The sequence below is a fragment of the Scyliorhinus torazame genome, chromosome 5 (assembly GCF_047496885.1).
Source record: "Scyliorhinus torazame isolate Kashiwa2021f chromosome 5, sScyTor2.1, whole genome shotgun sequence".
In the NCBI taxonomy this organism is placed as follows: Eukaryota; Metazoa; Chordata; class Chondrichthyes; order Carcharhiniformes; family Scyliorhinidae; genus Scyliorhinus; species Scyliorhinus torazame.
Window position 1 is genome coordinate 127,117,869 of NC_092711.1, and position 20,041 is coordinate 127,137,909.

Sequence of the window (20,041 nt, forward strand, 5' to 3'; positions counted from 1 at the left end):
TCAGTGAATCAAGAATGATTAGAGTGTGGTGCTAATAACACCAGGGTTACAGGATTGAACTCCGTGCTGGCTGTCCAAGTTCCCTCGTGTGCAGGTTTGTTGCATTCTGTTCTGATTCTTGGATTTGGATTTATTGTCACGTGTACCGAGGTAGTGAAAAGTTCTGTGTACAGTCCAGGCAGATCATTCCATACATGAAAACATAGTACATACTATGGATTACCTCCAGAGTTGACAATTCTAATGTACTCCTGACGGCTCTGCCATTTTCTCCCATCTATAAAATTGAGGTCATTCAAAATTCTGCAGCCCAATGTCTCAACTTACAGACAGCCATCTATTTACACAACCCCCCCCTCCTCTAATTGTGGCCCCTCTTGCCCCCCATTTCAATTGTGCACCATCGGTGGCCCTGCTCCTTCAGTTGCTTCGACACTAAGCTCTGGAATCTGTTCTACCCACTCCCACATCCTGTCAGCCTGCTGAGATTTGAACCCGTGTCCCTGATCATTCGGCTGATGATCTGGATAACTAGTCCAGGTGACATGATCACCACAGCATATTCTCCCATCAACTTGGGGTGAGAAAAGGGTAGCAAGGTGGAGCAGTGGTTAGCACTGCTGCCTCACAGTGATGGCGACCCGGGTTCGATCCCGGACCAAGGTCACTGTCCATTTGGAGTTTGTACATTCTCCCCGTGTCTGTGTGGGTCTCACCCCCACAACCCAAAAGATGTGCAGGGTAGGTGGATTGGCCATGCTAAATTGCCCCTCGAGTGGAAAAGTTAATAAAAATGAAATACATTTGTGGTGAGAATGTATATGAGCAGCAGAGGTGTGGATAATTTCAGGTTTCCAGGTGCTGGGAAGCAGGATCAATGAGAGAGGCTTGGAATAGTCAAACCTAAAGTTGACGTGGGTATGAATGAGGATTTCAGCAGCAGACAAGCTGGGGTAGGCTGGAGACAGGTAACGTTACAGAGGTGGAATTACGTGGTGTTTGTGATGGTGTGGATATGTAATCAGAAAGTAGACTTGGATTTAAATCTGACACCAATATTTTGAGGACTGTGGTTCAGCCTCAGACAGTTCCCAGGGAGAGAGATGGACTCGGGAGTTAGGGAATGATGCTTGAGGTGGTGACTGAAGACAATGGCTTTGGTCTTCCCAATTTTTAATTGGAGGAAATTTCTGCTCATCCAGTACTGGATGTGGGATAAGCAGTTTGCTAATTTAGTAACTGTGGAGGAATGGAGAGGGATGGGGGTGAGGTAGAGCTGGGTGTTGTCAGTGTCCATGTGAAAACTAACACGGTGCTTTTGGATGGCGGGACAGTGGAGAGCACTGCTGCCTCACAGCATCAGGGACCCGGGTTCAATTATGGCCTTGGATGATTGCCAGTACGGAGTTTGTGCATTCTCCCCAAATCTGTGTGGATTTTCTCCAGGTGCTCCCGCAATCTAAGATGTGTAGGTTAGGTGGTGTTATGGGAATAGGGTGGGATAGTGAGCCTAGCTAGGGCGCTCTTTCAGACGTAGAGTCCAAACCCCATGGGCCGAATGGGCTCCTTCCACATTGTAGGGATTCTATGGATTCTCGTGCCATCATGTAGATGTGAAATAGGAGGGGCCAAGGATAGATCCTTGGGGGACACCACGTTGGAGATCAAAGGGAGTTTGGAGATGGGATGGCCATTTGCAAGGAAGTTGGGCGTCAAGGGTTGTTTTCTCAGAAAGGGTGGGTGTGGTGTTTTAAAAGTGCGAGGGGCATAACCAGAAGAGAGAGAGAACTGTTAACGATATTTGTTAATGTGGGGAAGTTGGATGATCAGCGGTTTAATGAGAATAGGGTCAAGGGAGCAGAAATCAGGTCTCATAAACAAGATGAGATTGACCAGAACATGACAGGAGATCGGACAGAAATGAATGAAAATTCATTGGAAAAATGGAGATAGATCCAAGTTCACACTCAGACGAGGGGGATTTTTAGACACAGTTTGGCCCGGTGGAGCTAGTGGAAGGGAGGGAAGCAGCAGAGGCAGCTGATCAGATTGTCCACTCACTGTAATTACTTGTGAACTCGCTGATGTGCCAGCAGGCTGGATGACTGAGTGAATGTCTTCCCACACTGGGAGCAGGTGAATGGCCTCTCCCCAGTGTGAATTCGCTGGTGTACATGGAAGTCAGACGATGTCTTGAACCCAGTCCTGCAGTAAGTGCACCTGAACAGTTTCTCATCAGTGTGAACACGTTGATGGAGCAGCAGTTCCCGGGAACTTTTAAAGCACTTCCTGCAGTCTTGGCATTTAAATGGTCTCTTCTCATTGTGAACACTCTGGTGATTCAGCACAGTGGATACTGAGTGAATCTCTTCCCACACTCAGAGCAGGTGAACGGCCTCTCGCCAGTGTGAGTGTGCTGGTGTTCACTGAGTTGAGATGACTGTTTGAACCCAGTTCCACACTGACAGCACCTGAATGGTCGCTCGTTGGTGTGAGCACGTTGATGGAGTATCAGGTCCCGGGAACATTTATAGCACTTCCCACAGTGTGGACATTTAAATGGCCTCTCGTCCATGTGAACACGCTGGTGCGTCATCAAGTCAGATGACCGAGCAAATCCTTTCCCACACTCTGAGCAGATGAATGGTCTCTTCCCAGTGTGAACTAGCTGGTGTCTCAGCAGCTTGGACGACTGAGCGAATCCCTTCCCACACACGGAGCAGTTGAATGGTTTCTCCCCGGTGTGCACTCGCTGGTGTTGCAGCAGGCTGGATGATCGAGAGAATCTCTTCCAACAAACAGAGCAAGTGAATGACCTCTCCCCAGAGTGTCTGAGATGATGAATTTCCAGTTGAGATGTGGATCTGAATCCCTCCTCACATTCCCAGGGTTCCTCCTCAATATGTACGGAGATTTTTCCTTCCATGGTCAAAATTCACCAATATTCAGGTTACGATCAATTTGGTGAAGTTGTCTGATCCTGGTGTGATGTTTGATCTGACTTTTATGACTGCAAATCCCACAGGAGGCAAAAGAGGCCGGTATTCTGGCCTTTGCGTCCCTGTTAGCCCGACGGAGGACCTTGCTCATGTGGAAGGACGTGAGGCCCCCCAGTGTTGAAGCCTGGATAAATGACATGGCAGGGTTCATTAAGCTGGAGAGGATAAAGTTTGCCTTGAGAGGGTCTGCGCAGGGATTCTTCAGGCGGTGGCAACCGTTCCTAGACTATCTCGCGGAGCGTTAGAATGAGGTCGGTTGGTCAACAGCAGCAGCAACCCAGGGAGGGAGGAAGGGGGGGGAGGGGAGGGGAGGGGGGGTTTCTTTCGGGGGGGGGGGGGTTTCCCTAGGGGTACTTGCAATAAAGCATATGGGAGGGTTATTATGTGTGGGAGAAACCCATTGTATAAGTTCTGCAGTATGTTTGATTAATATGTTTATGTTCTTTTTTTTAATAAATATTTTATTGAAAATTTTTTGGTCAACCAACACAGTACATTGTGCATCCTTTACACAATATTATAACAACACAAATAACAATGACCTATTTTATAAACAAAAAATGAATAAATAATAAATAACAAAAATGAAAACTAACCCTAATTGGCAACTGGCTTATCACAAGTAACACTCTCCAAAAATATAATTTAACAGTCCAATATATAATTATCTGTCGCAACGACCTATACATATTATACAGTATATATTAACAACCCTGAGAGTCCTTCTGGTTCCTCCTCCCCCCCCGCCCCCCCCCCCGATCCTGGGCTGCTGCCTTCTTTTTTCCATTCCATCTATCTTTCTGTGAAGGTATTCGACGAACGGTTGCCACCGCCTGGTGAACCCTTGAGCCGACCCCCTTAGAACGAACTTAATCCGCTCTAGCTTTATAAACCCTGCCATGTCATTTATCCAGGTCTCCACCCCCGGGGGCTTGGCTTCTTTCCACATTAACAATATCCTGCGCCGGGCTACTAGGGACGCAAAGGCCAAAACATCGGCCTCTCTCGCCTCCTGCACTCCCGGCTCTTGTGCAACCCCAAATATAGCCAACCCCCAGCTTGGTTCGACCCGGACCCCCACTACTTTTGAAAGCACCTTTGTCACCCCCATCCAAAACCCCTGTAGTGCCGGGCATGACCAAAACATATGGGTATGATTCGCTGGGCTTCTCGAGCACCTCGCACACCTATCCTCCACCCCAAAAAATTTACTGAGCCGTGCTCCAGTCATATGCGCCCTGTGTAATACCTTAAACTGAATCAGGCTTAGCCTGGCACACGAGGACGACGAGTTTACCCTGCTTAGGGCATCTGCCCACAGCCCCTCCTCGATCTCCTCCCCCAGCTCTTCTTCCCATTTCCCTTTTAGTTCATCTACCATAGTCTCCCCTTCGTCCCTCATTTCCCTATATATATCTGACACCTTACCATCCCCCACCCATGTCTTTGAGATCACTCTGTCCTGCACCTCTTGTGTCGGGAGCTGCGGGAATTCCCTCACCTGTTGCCTCGCAAAAGCCCTCAGTTGCATATACCTGAATGCATTCCCTTGGGGCAACCCATATTTCTCGGTCAGCGCTCCCAGACTCGCGAACTTCCCATCCACAAACAGATCTTTCAGTTGCGTTATTCCTGCTCTTTGCCACATTCCATATCCCCCATCCATTCCCCCCGGGGCAAACCTATGGTTGTTTCTTATCGGGGACCCCCCAAGGCTCCAGTCTTTCCCCGATGCCGTCTCCACTGTCCCCAAATCTTCAGTGTAGCCACCACCACTGGGCTTATGGTGTAGTTCCTCGGTGAGAACGGCAATGGGGCTGTCACCATAGCCTGTAGGCTAGTCCCCCTACAGGACGCCCTCTCTAATCTCTTCCACGCCGCTCCCTCCTCCTCTCCCATCCACTTACTCACCATTGAAATATTAGCGGCCCAATAATACTCACTTAGGCTCGGTAGTGCCAGCACCCCCCTATCCCTGCTACGCTGTAAGAATCCCTTCCTCACTCTCGGGGTCTTCCCGGCCCACACAAAACCCATGTTGCTCTTTTCAATCCTTTTAAAAAAAGCCTTCGTGATCACCACCGGGAGGCACTGAAACACAAAGAGGAATCTCGGGAGGACCACCATCTTAACCGCCTGCACCCTCCCTGCCAGTGACAGGGATACCATATCCCATCTCTTAAAATCCTCCTCCATTTGTTCCACCAACCGCGTTAAATTTAACCTATGCAATGTGCCCCAATTCTTGGCTATCTGGATCCCCAGGTAATGAAAGTCCCCTGTTACCTTCCTCAACGGTAGGTCCTCTATTTCTCTACTCTGCTCCCCTGGATGCACCACAAACAACTCACTTTTCCCCATGTTCAATTTATACCCTGAAAAATCCCCAAACTCCCCAAGTATCCGCATTATTTCTGGCATCCCCTCCGCCGGGTCTGCCACGTATAGTAGCAAATCGTCCGCATACAAAGATACCCGGTGTTCTTCTCCTCCTCTAAGTACTCCCCTCCACTTCTTGGAACCCCTCAACGCTATCGCCAGGGGCTCAATCGCCAGTGCAAACAATAATGGGGACAGAGGGCATCCCTGCCTTGTCCCTCTATGGAGCCGAAAATATGCAGATCCCCGTCCATTCATGACCACGCTCGCCATCGGGGCCATATACAACAGCTGCACCCATCTAACATACCCCTCTCCAAAACCAAATCTCCTCAACACCTCCCACAAATAATCCCACTCCACTCTATCAAATGCTTTCTCGGCATCCATCGCCACGACTATCTCCGTTTCCCCCTCTGGTGGGGCCATCATCATTACCCCTAACAGCCTCCGTATATTCGTGTTCAGCTGTCTCCCCTTCACAAACCCAGTTTGGTCCTCGTGGACCACCCCCGGGACACATTCCTCTATTTTCATTGCCATTACCTTGGCCAGGATCTTGGCATCTACATTTAGGAGGGAAATAGGTCTATAGGACCCGCATTGTAGCGGGTCCTTTTCCTTCTTTAAGAGAAGCGATATTGTTGCTTCAGACATAGTCGGGGGCAGTTGTCCCCTTTCCTTTGCCTCATTAAAGGTCCTCGTCAATACCGGGGCGAGCAAGTCCACATATTTTCTATAGAATTCGACTGGGAATCCATCCGGTCCCGGGGCCTTTCCCGCCTGCATGCTCCTAATTCCTTTCACCACTTCTTCTACCTCGATCTGTGCTCCCAGTCCCACCCTTTCCTGCTCTTCCACCTTGGGAAATTCCAGCCGATCCAAGAAGCCCATCATTCTCTCCCTCCCATCCGGGGGTTGAGCTTCATATAATTTTTTATAAAATGTCTTGAACACTCCATTCACTCTCTCTGCTCCCCGCTCCATCTCTCCTTCCTCATCCCTCACTCCCCCTATTTCCCTCGCTGCTCCCCTTTTCCTCAATTGGTGTGCCAGCAACCTGCTCGCCTTCTCCCCATATTCGTACTGTACACCCTGTGCCTTCCTCCATTGTGCCTCTGCAGTGCCCGTAGTCAGCAAGTCAAATTCTACATGTAGCCTTTGTCTTTCCCTGTACAGTCCCTCCTCCGGTGCTTCCGCATATTGTCTGTCCACCCTCAAAAGTTCTTGCAGCAACCGCTCCCGTTCCTTACTCTCCTGCTTCCCTTTATGTGCCCTTATTGATATCAGCTCCCCTCTAACCACCGCCTTCAACGCCTCCCAGACCACTCCCACCTGGACCTCCCCATTATCATTGAGTTCCAAGTACTTTTCAATGCACCCCCTCACCCTTAGACACACCCCCTCATCTGCCATTAGTCCCATGTCCATTCTCCAGGGTGGGCGCCCTCCTGTTTCCTCCCCTATCTCCAAGTCTACCCAGTGTGGAGCGTGATCCGAAATGGCTATAGCCGTATACTCCGTTCCCCTCACCTTCGGGATCAACGCCCTTCCCAGCACAAAAAAGTCTATTCGCGAGTAGACTTTATGGACATAGGAGAAAAACGAGAACTCCTTACTCCTAGGTCTGCTAAATCTCCACGGGTCTACACCTCCCATCTGCTCCATAAAATCTTTAAGTACCTTGGCTGCTGCCGGCCTCCTTCCAGTCCTGGACTTCGACCGATCCAGCCCTGGTTCCAACACCGTATTAAAATCTCCCCCCATTATCAGCTTTCCCATCTCTAGGTCCGGAATGCGTCCTAGCATCCGCCTCATAAAATTGGCATCATCCCAGTTCGGGGCATATACGTTTACCAAAACCACCGTCTCCCCCTGTAGTTTGCCACTCACCATCACGTATCTGCCCCCGTTATCCGCCACTATAGTCTTTGCCTCGAACATTACCCGCTTCCCCACTAATATAGCCACCCCCCTGTTTTTCGCATCTAGCCCCGAATGGAACACCTGCCCCACCCATCCTTTGCGTAGCCTAACCTGGTCTATCAGTTTCAGGTGCGTTTCCTGTAACATAACCACATCTGCCTTATGTTTCTTAAGGTGTGCGAGTACCCGTGCCCTCTTTACCGGCCCGTTCAGCCCTCTCACGTTCCACGTGATCAGCCGGGTTGGGGGGCTTCCTACCCCCCCCCTTGTCGATTAGTCATCACCTTTTTCCAGCTCCTCACCCGGTTCGCACGCAGCTGTATCTCCCCCAGGCGGTGCCCCCCCCGCCCATCCCCTCCCATACCAGCTCCCCCCTCTCCCCAGCAGCAGCAACCCAGTAATTCCCGCCTACCACCTCCCCCCCCCCCGCTAGATCCCCCGCTAGCGTAATTACTCCCCCCATGTTGCTCCCAGAAGTCAGCAAACTCTGGCCGACCTTGGCTTCCCCCCGTGACCTCGGCTCGCACCGTGCGACGCCCCCTCCTTCCTGCTTCTCTATTCCCGCCATGATTATCATAGGGCGGGAACCAAGCCCGCGCTTCTCCCTTGGCCCCGTCCCCAATGGCCAACGCCCCATCTCCCCCCATCACCACCTGTGGAAGAGAGAAAAGTTACCACATCGCAGGATTAGTACATAAAACTCCTCTTTCCCCCCTTTTTGACCCCCCTCTTTGCCCCCCACATTCGCCCCACCACTTTGTTCAAACGTTCTTTTTAATAACCCGCTCATTCCAGTTTTTCTTCCACAATAAAAGTCCACGCTTCATCCGCCGTCTCAAAGTAGTGGTGCCTCCCTCGATATGTGACCCACAGTCTTGCCGGTTGCAGCATTCCAAATTTTATCTTCTTTTTATGAAGCACCGCCTTGGCCCGATTAAAGCTCGCCCTCCTTCTCGCCACCTCCGCACTCCAGTCTTGATAAACGTGGATCACCGCGTTCTCCCATTTACTGCTCCGAGTTTTCTTTGCCCATCTAAGGACCATTTCTCTATCCTTAAAACGGAGGAATCTCACCACTATGGCTCTGGGAATTTCTCCTGCTCTCGGCCCTCGCGCCATCACTCGGTATGCTCCCACCACCTCCAACGGACCCACCGGGGCCTCCACTCCCATTAACGAGTGCAGCATCGTGCTCACATATGCCCCGACGTCCGCTCCCTCCACACCTTCAGGAAGACCAAGAATCCTCAGGTTGTTCCTCCTTGCGTTGTTCTCCAGTGCCTCCAACCTTTCCACACATCGTTTCTGATGTGCCTCATGCGTCTCCGTCTTCACCACCAGGCCCTGTATGTCGTCCTCATTCTCGGCAGCCTTTGCCTTCACGACCCGAAGCTCCCGCTCCTGGGTCTTTTGTTCCTCCTTTAGCCCTTCGATCGCCTGTAGTATCGGGGCCAACAGCTCTTTCTTCATTTCCTTTTTGACCTCTTCCACACAGCATTTCAAGAACTCTTGTTGTTCAGGGCCCCATGTTAAACTGCCACCTTCCGACGCCATCTTGGTTTTTGCTTGCCTTCCTTGCCGCTGTTCTAAAGGATCCACTGCAATCCGGCCACTTTCTCCTCCTTTTTTCATCCGTATCCAGGGGGGATTCCCTTCTGGTTTACCGCACAGTGTTTTTAGCCGTCAAAATTGCCGTTGGGGCTCCTATCAAGAGCCCAAAAGTCCGTTTCACCGGGAGCTGCCGAAACGTGCGACTCAGCTGGTCATCGCCGCACCCGCAAGTCAATATGTTTATGTTCTGTTCTGTTCTTTTCTCTTTTCTGTTATGGGGGGGGGTTTAATTGGTTGAAAAGTTTTGTTGGAAAAACTTTGAATAAACATATTTAAAAAATAAAAATGACTGCAAATCCTACCCTTCTAACTCTGAAATTGATTTAAAACAAAAAAAAGGATTCTGAGAGAGATCCTACAGAAACACAAAGGCATGTTGTGAAATTGAGCTGAATGAATCTGGTAACTTGTGGGGCCGACACTAGGAAAAAGTGACCACGAAAATCTTTTGTGAAAAGTGAACTAGTTTTTTAATGTCCTTCAGGGAAGGGAACCTGCCGCCCGGCCTCAGCCCACACAAGGTTTGGGCCTTTGCAATAACACATGAAATTGGAGCAGGAGACCATTCGGCCCGTCGAACCTGCTCTGCTATTGAATATAATTGTGACTGATCTTGGTCTTCCATTCCCCTTTCTTGACAGCTCCCCATCTCCTTGACTTCCTGAGAGACCAAAAATCTCACCACCTCAGCCTTAAATATATTTAATGATGGATCATCCACAACCTTCTGGGCTACATAATTCTATGCATGAAAGAGAGAAAGTTAAAAAGAATGAGGGAAAGGGAGAGAGAACGAGAACAGAGTGGCAATGGAGAGGCATTTTCTCCACTGACACTTGAATCACAATTTGACAGAATTTCTTAAACCCTTAGGAGGTTGAGGGGAGACCTGATAGAGGTCTACAAAATTATGAGGGGCATAGACAGAGTGGATAGTCAGAGGCTTTTCCCCAGGGTAGAGGGGTCAATTACTAGGGGGCATAGGTTTAAGGTGAGAGGGGCAAGGTTTAGAGTAGATGTACGAGGCAAGTTTTTTACGCAGAGGGTAGTGGGTGCCTGGAACTCGCTACCGGAGGAGGTGGTGGAAGCAAGGACGATAGTGACATTTAAGGGGCATCTTGACAAATACATGAATAGGATGGGAATAGAGGGATACGGACCCAGGAAGTGTAGAAGATTGTAGTTTAGTCGGGCAGCATGGTCGGCACGGGCTTGGAGGGCCGAAGGGCCTGTTCCTGTGCTGTACATTTCTTTGTTGTTCTTTGTTCTTAACCTCCACCACTTGGATGGACAGGACAGCAGATGTATGTTAACATCACCACCTGCAAGTTCCTTTCCAAGACACACACTGTCCGAACTTGTCCGACATCCAGTGCTGGGTGAACAGAACTTTCCTCCATTTAAATATTGACAAGACTGAACCCATTACCTTTCATTTCCTCTACAAACCCAACTTCCTTGTCACCAATTCCATCCCTGTCAAATGTCTGAGGCTGAAGCTGACTGTTCACAACCCTGGTGAAATATTTCACCCCCAGATGAGCTCTTGATCACAGATCTACATCATCACCAAGATTGCTGATTTCCATCTCAGTAACACAGCTCGACTCCACCTTAGTCTCTCTTCATCTGCTGCAGGAACCATCATCTATTCTTCTCTTACCTCTCAAACAAATTATTCCAAAGCAATCGCAGCCGGACTGCAACATTAAACAACCCCCTCCATCCCATCCAAAGCTCTGCTACCTATGTGCTTAATCACACCAGCCCCGATCACTGATCTACAAATGCTTCTTTTTAAAAGGCACAAAAAGTTTAAATTTCTCATTGTTTTACTCCAAGGTAATGATCATCCTGGTCACTGTAATCTCCTCCACACACACCCCTTTGAGACCTCTGCACTCATTTAATTCCAGCCTCATGAGAATTCCTGAGTTTAATCTCTCCACCATTACTGAGTTGCCAAGGCCTCAATTTCTGGAATTTCCTCCTTAAAACTCTCCGACTCTCTGTCCTCCGTTAAGATTCTCCTTAAAATCTAATATCTCCTCGTGGCTCAGTGTCAATTGTTACTTTGTCACGTTTCTCTGAAAGTGTTAAAAGTTGTATTCTGTTCAAGTCACAATATAAATTCGAATTATTGTCACTGCCCTGGAAATATATTCTGCCCCATAAATAGGAATTTGTAACTCAGAGTGAAGCAGTTTGCTGGACATTCTGTCATGGGTTGCCCCCAACAATGATGGCGACTGAGCCTGCGCTCTGCTGCTCGTGCCCCAATAAAGATGGTGCGTGCGCAGTGAGACGCCAGCGATCCAAATGAGGATGCCGAGGGCGCATGTGCAATGAACCCAATTTGCGATGGCGCATGCGCGCCGTTGCCGGTACCAAATAAAGATGACGGCCGCATCGTTTTGTCTGTGAGAAAGCTGCAGCGTCGCTCAGATCCCCAGGTACCGGTATTTTCCGGATGTTCGGTCGATATAACTTGTTCACGAAGCGTGTCTAACGACCCTCCTGATTCATCTCTCTCCCTGTCCCGCCATTCCCACCTTCACGGATTGTGGATCCCTAAAAGAACCTTTTTTTGCGTCGCCATTAATCTCATTGCGCATGCTTCACTCAGCCCAGTCCCGTTGGAGGACCAGTCGCTCCCGACCAGTCCTCCGGTCCCCCCCCCCCCACTCTTCGCCTATTGGCTCGGTGCTGCCGTCAATCACTCCGAGCATTGTGACGTGTCAGGTGAGAGGTCAGTGTCGGGGGCGGGGTTGACAAATCCCCAGTGCGGCCCCAGAGCCGAATGTGAGACAATGAACATTCTCCACTCTCACTGTCCACCGCTTCCGGCTTCTCTCCACAAACAACGTCATAGAGACCAGCAGGGAGACACTGACCCAGTGACAATGTCACTGCATTAGTGGAAAAGACTAATGGCACCCCTCCTGTTCAAAAAGCCAGAAAGTAGGAAACTTTCCTACTTAGTTTAATGCCTGTTGTTGGGAGACTGTTGGAATCCCTTATTGAGGAAGTAGTAACTGGACATTTGGAAAGTCAAGCCGCAATCCATCAGTCAGCGTGGTTTTGTGAAGGGTAAATCGTGTTTGAGTGACTTGGAGTTCTTGGAAGATGTAACAGGCCAAGTGGATAATGGGGGTCCTGTAGATATATTTGGACTTCCAGAATACATTTGACAAGGTGTCACACAAAAGGTAATAAACAAGGTAATATATTAGCTTGGATTGAGGATTGGCTAACCAAAGAGTGTGGGGTTAGATTATATTAGATTTATTGACACAGGTACTGAGGAAAAACGTTTTTACCCAGAGGGTGGTGATGGTCTGGAATGCACTGCCTAGGAGGGTGATAAAGATTGATTGCCTCACATCCTCTCAAAGGTACCTGGATGAAGACTGGCACATCATAACATTCAAGGCTATGGGCCAAATGCTGGTAAATGGGATTAGGTCGGTGGGTCAGGTTTATGATGTGTCGGTGCAAACTCGATGGATCGAAGTGCCAGTTCAGCCCTTTTGCTGATAATACAAAGTTCGGTGGCATCGTTGACAGCATTGATGACAGCATAAAATTGTAAGAAGTTAATAATAATAATCGCTTATTGTCACAAGTAGGCTTCAATGAAGTTACTGTGAAAAGCCCCTAGTCGCCACATTCCGGTGCCTGTTCGGGGAGTGTGCTAAACCAGCCCCTATTGACAGATATTGACAGACTAGGTGAATGGGCAAGATTGTGGCAATGTAATCAAGTGTGAGGTTATCTGTTTTGAACCAAAAAAGGTTAGAATTGGGTACTTTCTAAATGGAAAGAGACTTGGGTTCATAGATAGAATCTACGGTACAGAGACAGGCCCTTCTGCCCAAACTGGTCCATGCCACCCAAAAGGCCCATCTTGAGGAATTGAACTGAAGAGAATCTACTAGACTGGGATAACCAGTTAGGATAGTGTAGAAGTACACCCTAATATAGGAGAGCATAAGAATTAGGATAGTGGATTTTTAGACGTTTAGTCCAGGTTGCCGAGAATGAACAAAGGGGCTGTGCAAAGCATGGCAGCCATTAGGACTGGTTCTTTGTGCGGAGAATGCTGGGTGAAAGGGGCCTCCGGGCTGAGGAATGTAGAATGGGCCTATTAGGATCAGTAATTATGAAGATCAGCTTGTATGGCCAGATCAAGGAATGTGTGAGAAAGACCGATGAGAATCTTGCATTTGTTACCGTTATCTTATTTGGTCGTGGATATGTGAACCTTGATGCTACATGAATGTATATGAAAAATGAGATGCTTTGTCCCTTTGTTCACTCACTCTGGAAGTTTCAGGAGGCTGTAGTCTCCTGCCTTTATCAGGGTGAGTGTAGCTTGCAAGCTGTTTGAAATAAAATAGATTGATACTTACAAATCCGACTCAAGAGTTTAACTGAGACCAGACTGAGGGCAAAAAGAACTCAATATCGTCATTTGGTGGCAGAAATGGGATTTCAACAGACGATCACCGGTCATCTGCGAAATCAGAATTAAACTGATCTTGGACGGTGAGAGAGGAAATGGGCCCACGACGTGAGTACCTGGAAAATGACCATGTCGGTTTTCCTCTGTCTCGTAGTCTGATAAAGGTTTGATCGCTCGCACATGTTCAGGTAAGATTGTCTCGACGAAATCAAAGGTCAGTCTGGCGGATTAGAAAAATTAATTTCAGTCGATGTAGGTGGGGCTGAGGGTTAAAAACGAGGCTGTTGGAATATCGGGTGATAATTCAGTTGCATGTGGGTTGAAAATTAAAATTGGTTACATTAAATTACACTTTAATTCGGTTAAGGTCTTTAAATTACACTTTAATTCGGTTAAGGTCTTTAACGGGTTGAGGGAATGTCACAGAGACAATTCAGTTAAGACCGCTGATGGAATGTTCTGGAGACAATTCAATTCCGTACAATTACAATTGGTTAAGTTAAATTTTGTTCTTGGGAGATATGTCATGAGTTTTTTTAAAAGTTGGGAGATGAATGGCCACTAGGGGGAACCAAAGACTTGGAAAATTCAGGGCTGTATCGAACAAAAAGGGAAGCTTCAGGATTGTTTAAATTTACTTTATATTTTGGGAGAGAATTTACCTTTTCTTCGAGTTTTTTTTTACAGTTTTGAAGAAGGGAAAAGGGAAAGCCCCGTTCTTTGTATTGTGTTTTCTTGGCAAATTCAAACTTTTATTGTCCAGTTGGTTCAGATGAATGAAAATATAATGCTATGAATTCCTTTTGTTTGAGTGGAGATCTCGGTGGATGAATGAGTGTGTGTGTTTAATAAGAATGTGAACTTCCTCTGGTATTCCTAGTTTTTAAAATGTTGTTGTTTTGCAAAACGAATTTGCACATCAATTAGGAGGCATACACGGCAGTTAAAGTGAGATTTAAAACTGGGTAAGTATTTGAAAGTTCTTTAGAAAATCAGTAATAATGATTAACATTGTGGAAGTTATTTAGAACACAAGTCTCGGGAAGTAAACAAAAAGCAAAATCAAAATGTATAAATTGGGATTTGTAAATGATTAGTTGAACTTGGCATAGTCTTGGCTGCTCAAATAAAAAGGCAGAGAACAAAGGAATCTAAAATTGAAATGCGAAGACTAGACATTCGGTGTGGGCTGGGTCCATGTGCTCCTTTGTTAAAGGCAGCCATGTTGTACCTACATTTAAAAATGTTGTTCTGAGTGTTCCAAATTTGTAGAGATTTCAGTATTTTCTCTGTAAACTCACTACACATCAAATTTAAAATTCGGGGATTTTCATACAGCAAAGGATATGGATTTTTAACTTTATTTTAAGATTACAAAGGGGGGAAATGAAGTTTAGAATGTTAACTACATTGCAGACGGAGCTTTAGGGAATAAAGATATTGGACCGCAGACGGAGCTTTAGGGAATAAAGATATGGGACCGGAGCTTAGATTAGGAGTATTACTTGCAGTATCAGGAAATGAGAATCTGATGACGGGAAGATTTAATAAAAATAGAGGCAGAAATAAAAATTAAGATATTAAAACCAATTGATAACGTAGAGGAAATAAGGAAACAGAAAGAAAAGTAGTTTAAGTGAAGAAGCTTAGAAGGAGTATTAAGGAAAGCAAACCTAGCAATAGAAAGAATGACACAGGGTTAATCAGCACACAATTCCAACACACAATCCAGGGAGGCCGACACAGGCCGTAAAAGCAATATCCCTTGACCCGAGGTGCCAAATGCGAGCTGGAGATAACGATCAAAGAGTTAGAACAGCAGGGAATCATTCAAGAAGTCACATTGCATCGACAAATAACCCACTTCAGTTAGCGAGCCTGCTGGTACATTTAGAATGGTAATAAATTCCAAAGCATTAAACAAGGTCACAAAAAAATAAGGCTAAACGGTATTTAATAAATCCACAAACTACATTGGAGAAGGTGGCAGGCAAAACTTATTTAACTAGTATAGATTTAGCCAACGGATTCTGGAGTGCTCCGTTAGACCCAGACAGCAGGGAAAAGACAGCATTTACCTTTTGCACTAAACATTACGTATACTGTAAATTGCCACAAGGATATGTTAATTCCCCGAACCACTTTCAGGCAATAGTAAAGGAGCTGATTAAAGATGATTTGACTTGTTTGTTAAAACGGCCACTGTTATTTATACTGATATAGTGTTGTAAAAAGGAAAACCTTTGTATTGTTTTGTTTGGCCAAAAAATCTTTGAATAAAATATATATTTTTTTAAAAAGATGATTTGACTTTAGTATATATTGATGGTGTGTTAATTGGAGATGATGATCAGGGGGAATACCTGCCCAAACATTTCTCTACCAATAGAGACCCTCGTGACAGAGATGAAAGAAATATGACATGTCTGTTCTCCACCTGCACTGAATGGAGGTGTAGCGTAACCCAGACGTCAGGCCAATGCATCTGCCACAACGCCACCGGCGTCCCGTTGTCAGCAGGTAGCGAAAGGGAATGTTGGTTAGGAGGCAGACCAATAGTTATCATGAAATGATAAAAGGAGGGAATGAGCAATGGAACTAAAGAGAATAGTACTAGACTGGGATAACCAGTTAGGATAGTGTAGAGGTAGACCCTAATATAGGAGAGCAGAAGATTAGGATAGTGGATTTTTAGACATTTAGTCCACGTTGCAGAGAATGAACAAATAAATAGGCTGTACAAAGTATGGCAAGAAGGAGGGATGGGCAACCATTAGGACCAGTTCTTTGTGCAGAGGATGCTGTGTGAAAGGGCCCCCAGGGCTGAGGAATGTAGAATGGGCCTATTAGGATCAGTAATTGTGAAGATCAGCTTATATGGCCAGATCAAGGAATGTGTGAGAAAGACCTATGAGAATCTTGCATTTGATACCATTACCTTATTTGGTTGTATGTATGTGAAACTTGATGCTACATGAATGTATATGAAAAATGAGATGCTTTGTCCCTTTGTTCACTCACTCTGGAAGTTTCAGGCGGCTGTAGTCTCCTGCCTTTATCAGGGTGAGTGTAGCTTGCAAGCTGTTTGAAATAAAATAGATTGTAATCTACGAATCCGACACAGAGTTTAACTGAGACCAGACTGAGAGCAAAAAGAACTCAATATCGTTATCTAAGCCAATCCCATTTTCCTACATTTGGCCCCTATCCCTCTGAACCTTTCCTATCCATGTATCTGTCCAAATGCCCTTTCAATGTTGTCAATGTCCCTGCCTCAACCACTTTCTCTGGCAGCTCATTCCACAAATTACGTACCACCATCTGTGTAAAACCGTTGTCCCTTATGTTCCCATTAATTCTTTCCCCTCTTAACTTAAACCAAGGTCCTTTAGTTCTCGATTCCCCAACCCTGAGAAAAAGATGGAGTGCATTCACCCTATCCATGCCTCTCATGATCTTATACACCTCTATGAGATCACCCCTCACTCTCCTACACTCCAAAGAAAAAGGTCCTGACCTGTCCAATCTCTCCCTATAACTCAGTCTCTTGAGTCCTGGCAACATCCTTGTAAATCTCTTCTGCGCTCTCTCCAGTTTAATAACATCTTTCCTATAGCAAAGTAACCAAAACTGAACACAATACTCCAGGTGTGACCTCACCAACGTCCTGTACAACTGCAACATAGCTTCCCAACTTCTATACTCAATGCCCTGACTGATGAAGGCCAAAAGCCTTCTTCACTTCCCTATCTACCTGTGACTCCACCTTTAGAGAACCGTGCATCTAAACTCCAAGGTCCCTCTGTTCCACGATACTCCCTCAGGCCCTACCATTCACTGTGAAAGTCCTACCTTGATTTGACTTTCCGAAATGCAACTCCTCACACTTACTGTATTGAACTCCATTTGCCATTTCTCGGCCCACTTCCCCAGTTGATCAAGATCCAACTGCAATTTTGATAACCTTCCTCACTGCCGACAATATCACCTATTTTAGTGTCCTCTGCAAACCTACTGATACTGCCTTGTACATTCTCATCCAAATCGTTGATATAGATACAAACAGCAATCTCCTAGTTACTAATCTCCTAGTTACTAATCTTAGTTACTCCCTGATTTACTTAATTACTTCAGTTTTTCAAATGTAGAACAGATTCCCAACGAGCCAATCAGCTTTACTCTGCTGTCAAGTTTCAGTTTTTATTCCCAGTCCCCGATACCCAACAGATAAGTTATTTATACTGACTGTTCCAAAGCTCCTCCCCGGATTCGCACCAACTCCGCTCCCTGCCAACTAGGCCGTGAATCCCCGAGGTAATTATTTATATTTACTGTTCCGAAGCTGCTCCTCCCGAGTTCGCATTAACTCCACTCCCTGCCGATTAGGCCGTTAATACTCGAGGTAAGTTATTTATATTTACTGTTCCGAAACTGCTCCTCCCCGGATTTGCACCAACTCCGCTCCCTGCCGACTAGACCAAACCTGGAGAACCGTGTTCAGTTCTGGGCAACAAACCTGAGGAAGGACAGAATGGCCTCGGAGGGAGTGTTGCACAGATTTACCCGAGTGATATCGGAACCCCCCCGGGGTTAAATTACAAAACTAGATTACACAAAAGAATCAGAGACATGTCGGCACAAAGAAGGGCATTCGGCCCATTGAGTCCATGCTAGCTCTCTGGAGCAATCCAGTCAGTGCCATTCTCCTGCTCCCTGTATCCTCGCAGATTTATTTCCTCAAATGTCAAACCATTCATTCTGTTGATTTTCAAACTCCCTCCTAGGCAGCAAGTTTCAGGCCATTGCCGCTCGTTGTGTAAAAATATACATCTCATATCACCTGTACCTTTTACATACAAACTAGGAACAGGGCCCTCGGCATTCAAGAAGTTTGCGGCTGATCTCATTCTAACCTTAACTCCACATTCCTGCCTACCCCTGATGACCTTTCACCCCCTTGCTCATCAAGAATCTATCCAGCTCTGCCTTAAAAATATTCAAGGTCTCTGGAACTCGCGTCCTTAAAAGGCAGTGGAAGCAAAGTCTTACAACCCTCAAGAGAATAAAAGATCCTCATCTCCATCTGAAATGGGTGACCCCTTATTTTGCAACAGTCATGCCCTTGTTCTAGATTCTCCCACAAGAGGAAACATCCTCTCCACATCCACCCTGTCAAGACCCCTCAGGATCTTGTGTAGTTCAATCCAGGTTTTACCCAAAACTTTAAATCTGTGTCCCGACTGCTTGTACGATCAGTGAATGGAAACAGAGTTTCTTTGTCCACCCGATGGAAATCTGGCATAATCCTGTGTACCTGAATCAAATCTCCCCTCAACCTCCTTTGCTGGAACCATTCTGGTAAATCTACTCTGCACCTTCTCCAAGAACCTTCACATCCTTCCTGAAGAGTGGTGACCAGAGCTTTAGAAAGATTCATAGAATAGAATTAGAACCATAGAATTCCTGCAGAGGAGAATCAAAGAATTTAAAGTGCAGAAGGAGGCCATTCAGCCCATTGGGTCTGCACTGGCTCTTGGAATGAGCACCCTACTTCAGCTTAAGTCCATGCCTCCATCCTGTCCCTGTAACCCAGAGACCCTAACTAACCTTTGGACACTAAGGGGCAATTTATCAAGGCCAATCCACTTAACCTGCACATTTTTGGACTGTGGGAGGAAACCCGAGCACCCGGAGGAAACGCACGCAGACACGGGGAGAAAGTGCAAACTCCAGACACAGTCACCCAAGATGGGAATTGAATCCGGGACCCTGGAGCTGTGAGGCAGCAGTGCTAAGCACTGTGCCACCAGAAGCATAATTTCAGTATCAATATTTCTATTGATGAAATGAATGAAAATCACTTATTGTCACAAGTAGGCTTCAAATGAAGTTACTGTGAAAAGCCCCTAGTCGCCACATTCCGGCGCCTGTTCGGGGAGGCTGTTACGGGAATTGAACCGTGCTGTTGGTCTGCTTTCAAAGCCAGCGATTTAGCCCTGTGCTAAACAGCCTCGAAGCTCAAGGTCAATTATGCTTTGCCAACTACTCTCTTAATATGTCTTGTAGATATACAAAATCCCTCTTCACCTCTTTCTCTCTCCTCCCAAAGAGGTCAGTTAGGTTTTTATGAGAATCCAGCAGTTTTCATGGTCACTTTTTCCCAGTGCCGGCCCCACAAATGACCAGATTCATTCAGCTCAATTTCACAACCTGCCTTGTGGTTTTGTGGGTTCTCTCTCACTCCCTATTTTCTGTCTTAAATCAGTTTCACAGGGTGTTCGAAAGGGAGGCTTCAAAGTCCGGAAACTCAAACCAAGCATCACATCAGGATCTGACAGAGTCCTCAATTTATCATGTCCTGAATATCAGCGGATTTTGAACATGGAAGGAAAAAGCATCATTCATAGTGGGAAGAAACCGTACATGTGTTGTTTGTGTGGACGAGGATTCAGTCGATCATCAGGCCTCACAAGCCACAAATGCAGTCACACTGAGGAGAAACCGTGGAAATGTGCAGACTGTGGGAAAGGATTCACTTATCCATCCCAGCTGGAAATTCATCAACGCAGTCACACTGGGGAGAGACCATTCACCTGCTCCAAGTGTGGGAAGGGATTCACTTACTCATCCGCCCTGTCCACACACCAGCGAGTTCACACTG

The 20,041-nt window shown here is 46.6% G+C and overlaps 2 protein-coding genes across 6 annotated transcripts in view; one reads left to right on the forward strand and one right to left on the reverse strand.

Annotated features, from left to right (window-relative positions):
* The window catches only part of LOC140421368 (uncharacterized), a 55,074-nt gene that overhangs the window by 9,557 nt on the left and 25,476 nt on the right, over window positions 1–20,041 (reverse strand). The window contains exons 2-3 of the mRNA XM_072506033.1: window positions 16,402–16,487; window positions 13,238–13,297 (exon numbers count right to left, since the gene is read on the reverse strand). Coding sequence (XP_072362134.1) covers window positions 13,238–13,297; window positions 16,402–16,487 — 146 coding nt within the window. The remainder of the gene's footprint in view (window positions 1–13,237; window positions 13,298–16,401; window positions 16,488–20,041) is intronic.
* Window positions 11,140–20,041, forward strand: part of LOC140421833 (uncharacterized) — a 51,969-nt gene continuing 43,067 nt past the window's right edge. Inside the window, exons 1-2 of one of the 5 annotated variants that reach the window (XR_011947112.1) lie at window positions 11,140–11,368; window positions 13,400–13,568. The gene's annotated coding sequence lies outside the window, so the exon portion shown is untranslated. Of the gene's footprint in view, window positions 11,369–12,149; window positions 13,569–19,645; window positions 19,764–20,041 lie in introns of those variants that run through there. The other 4 variants (XM_072506802.1, XR_011947113.1, XR_011947115.1 and 1 more) reach the window with 4 other exon arrangements.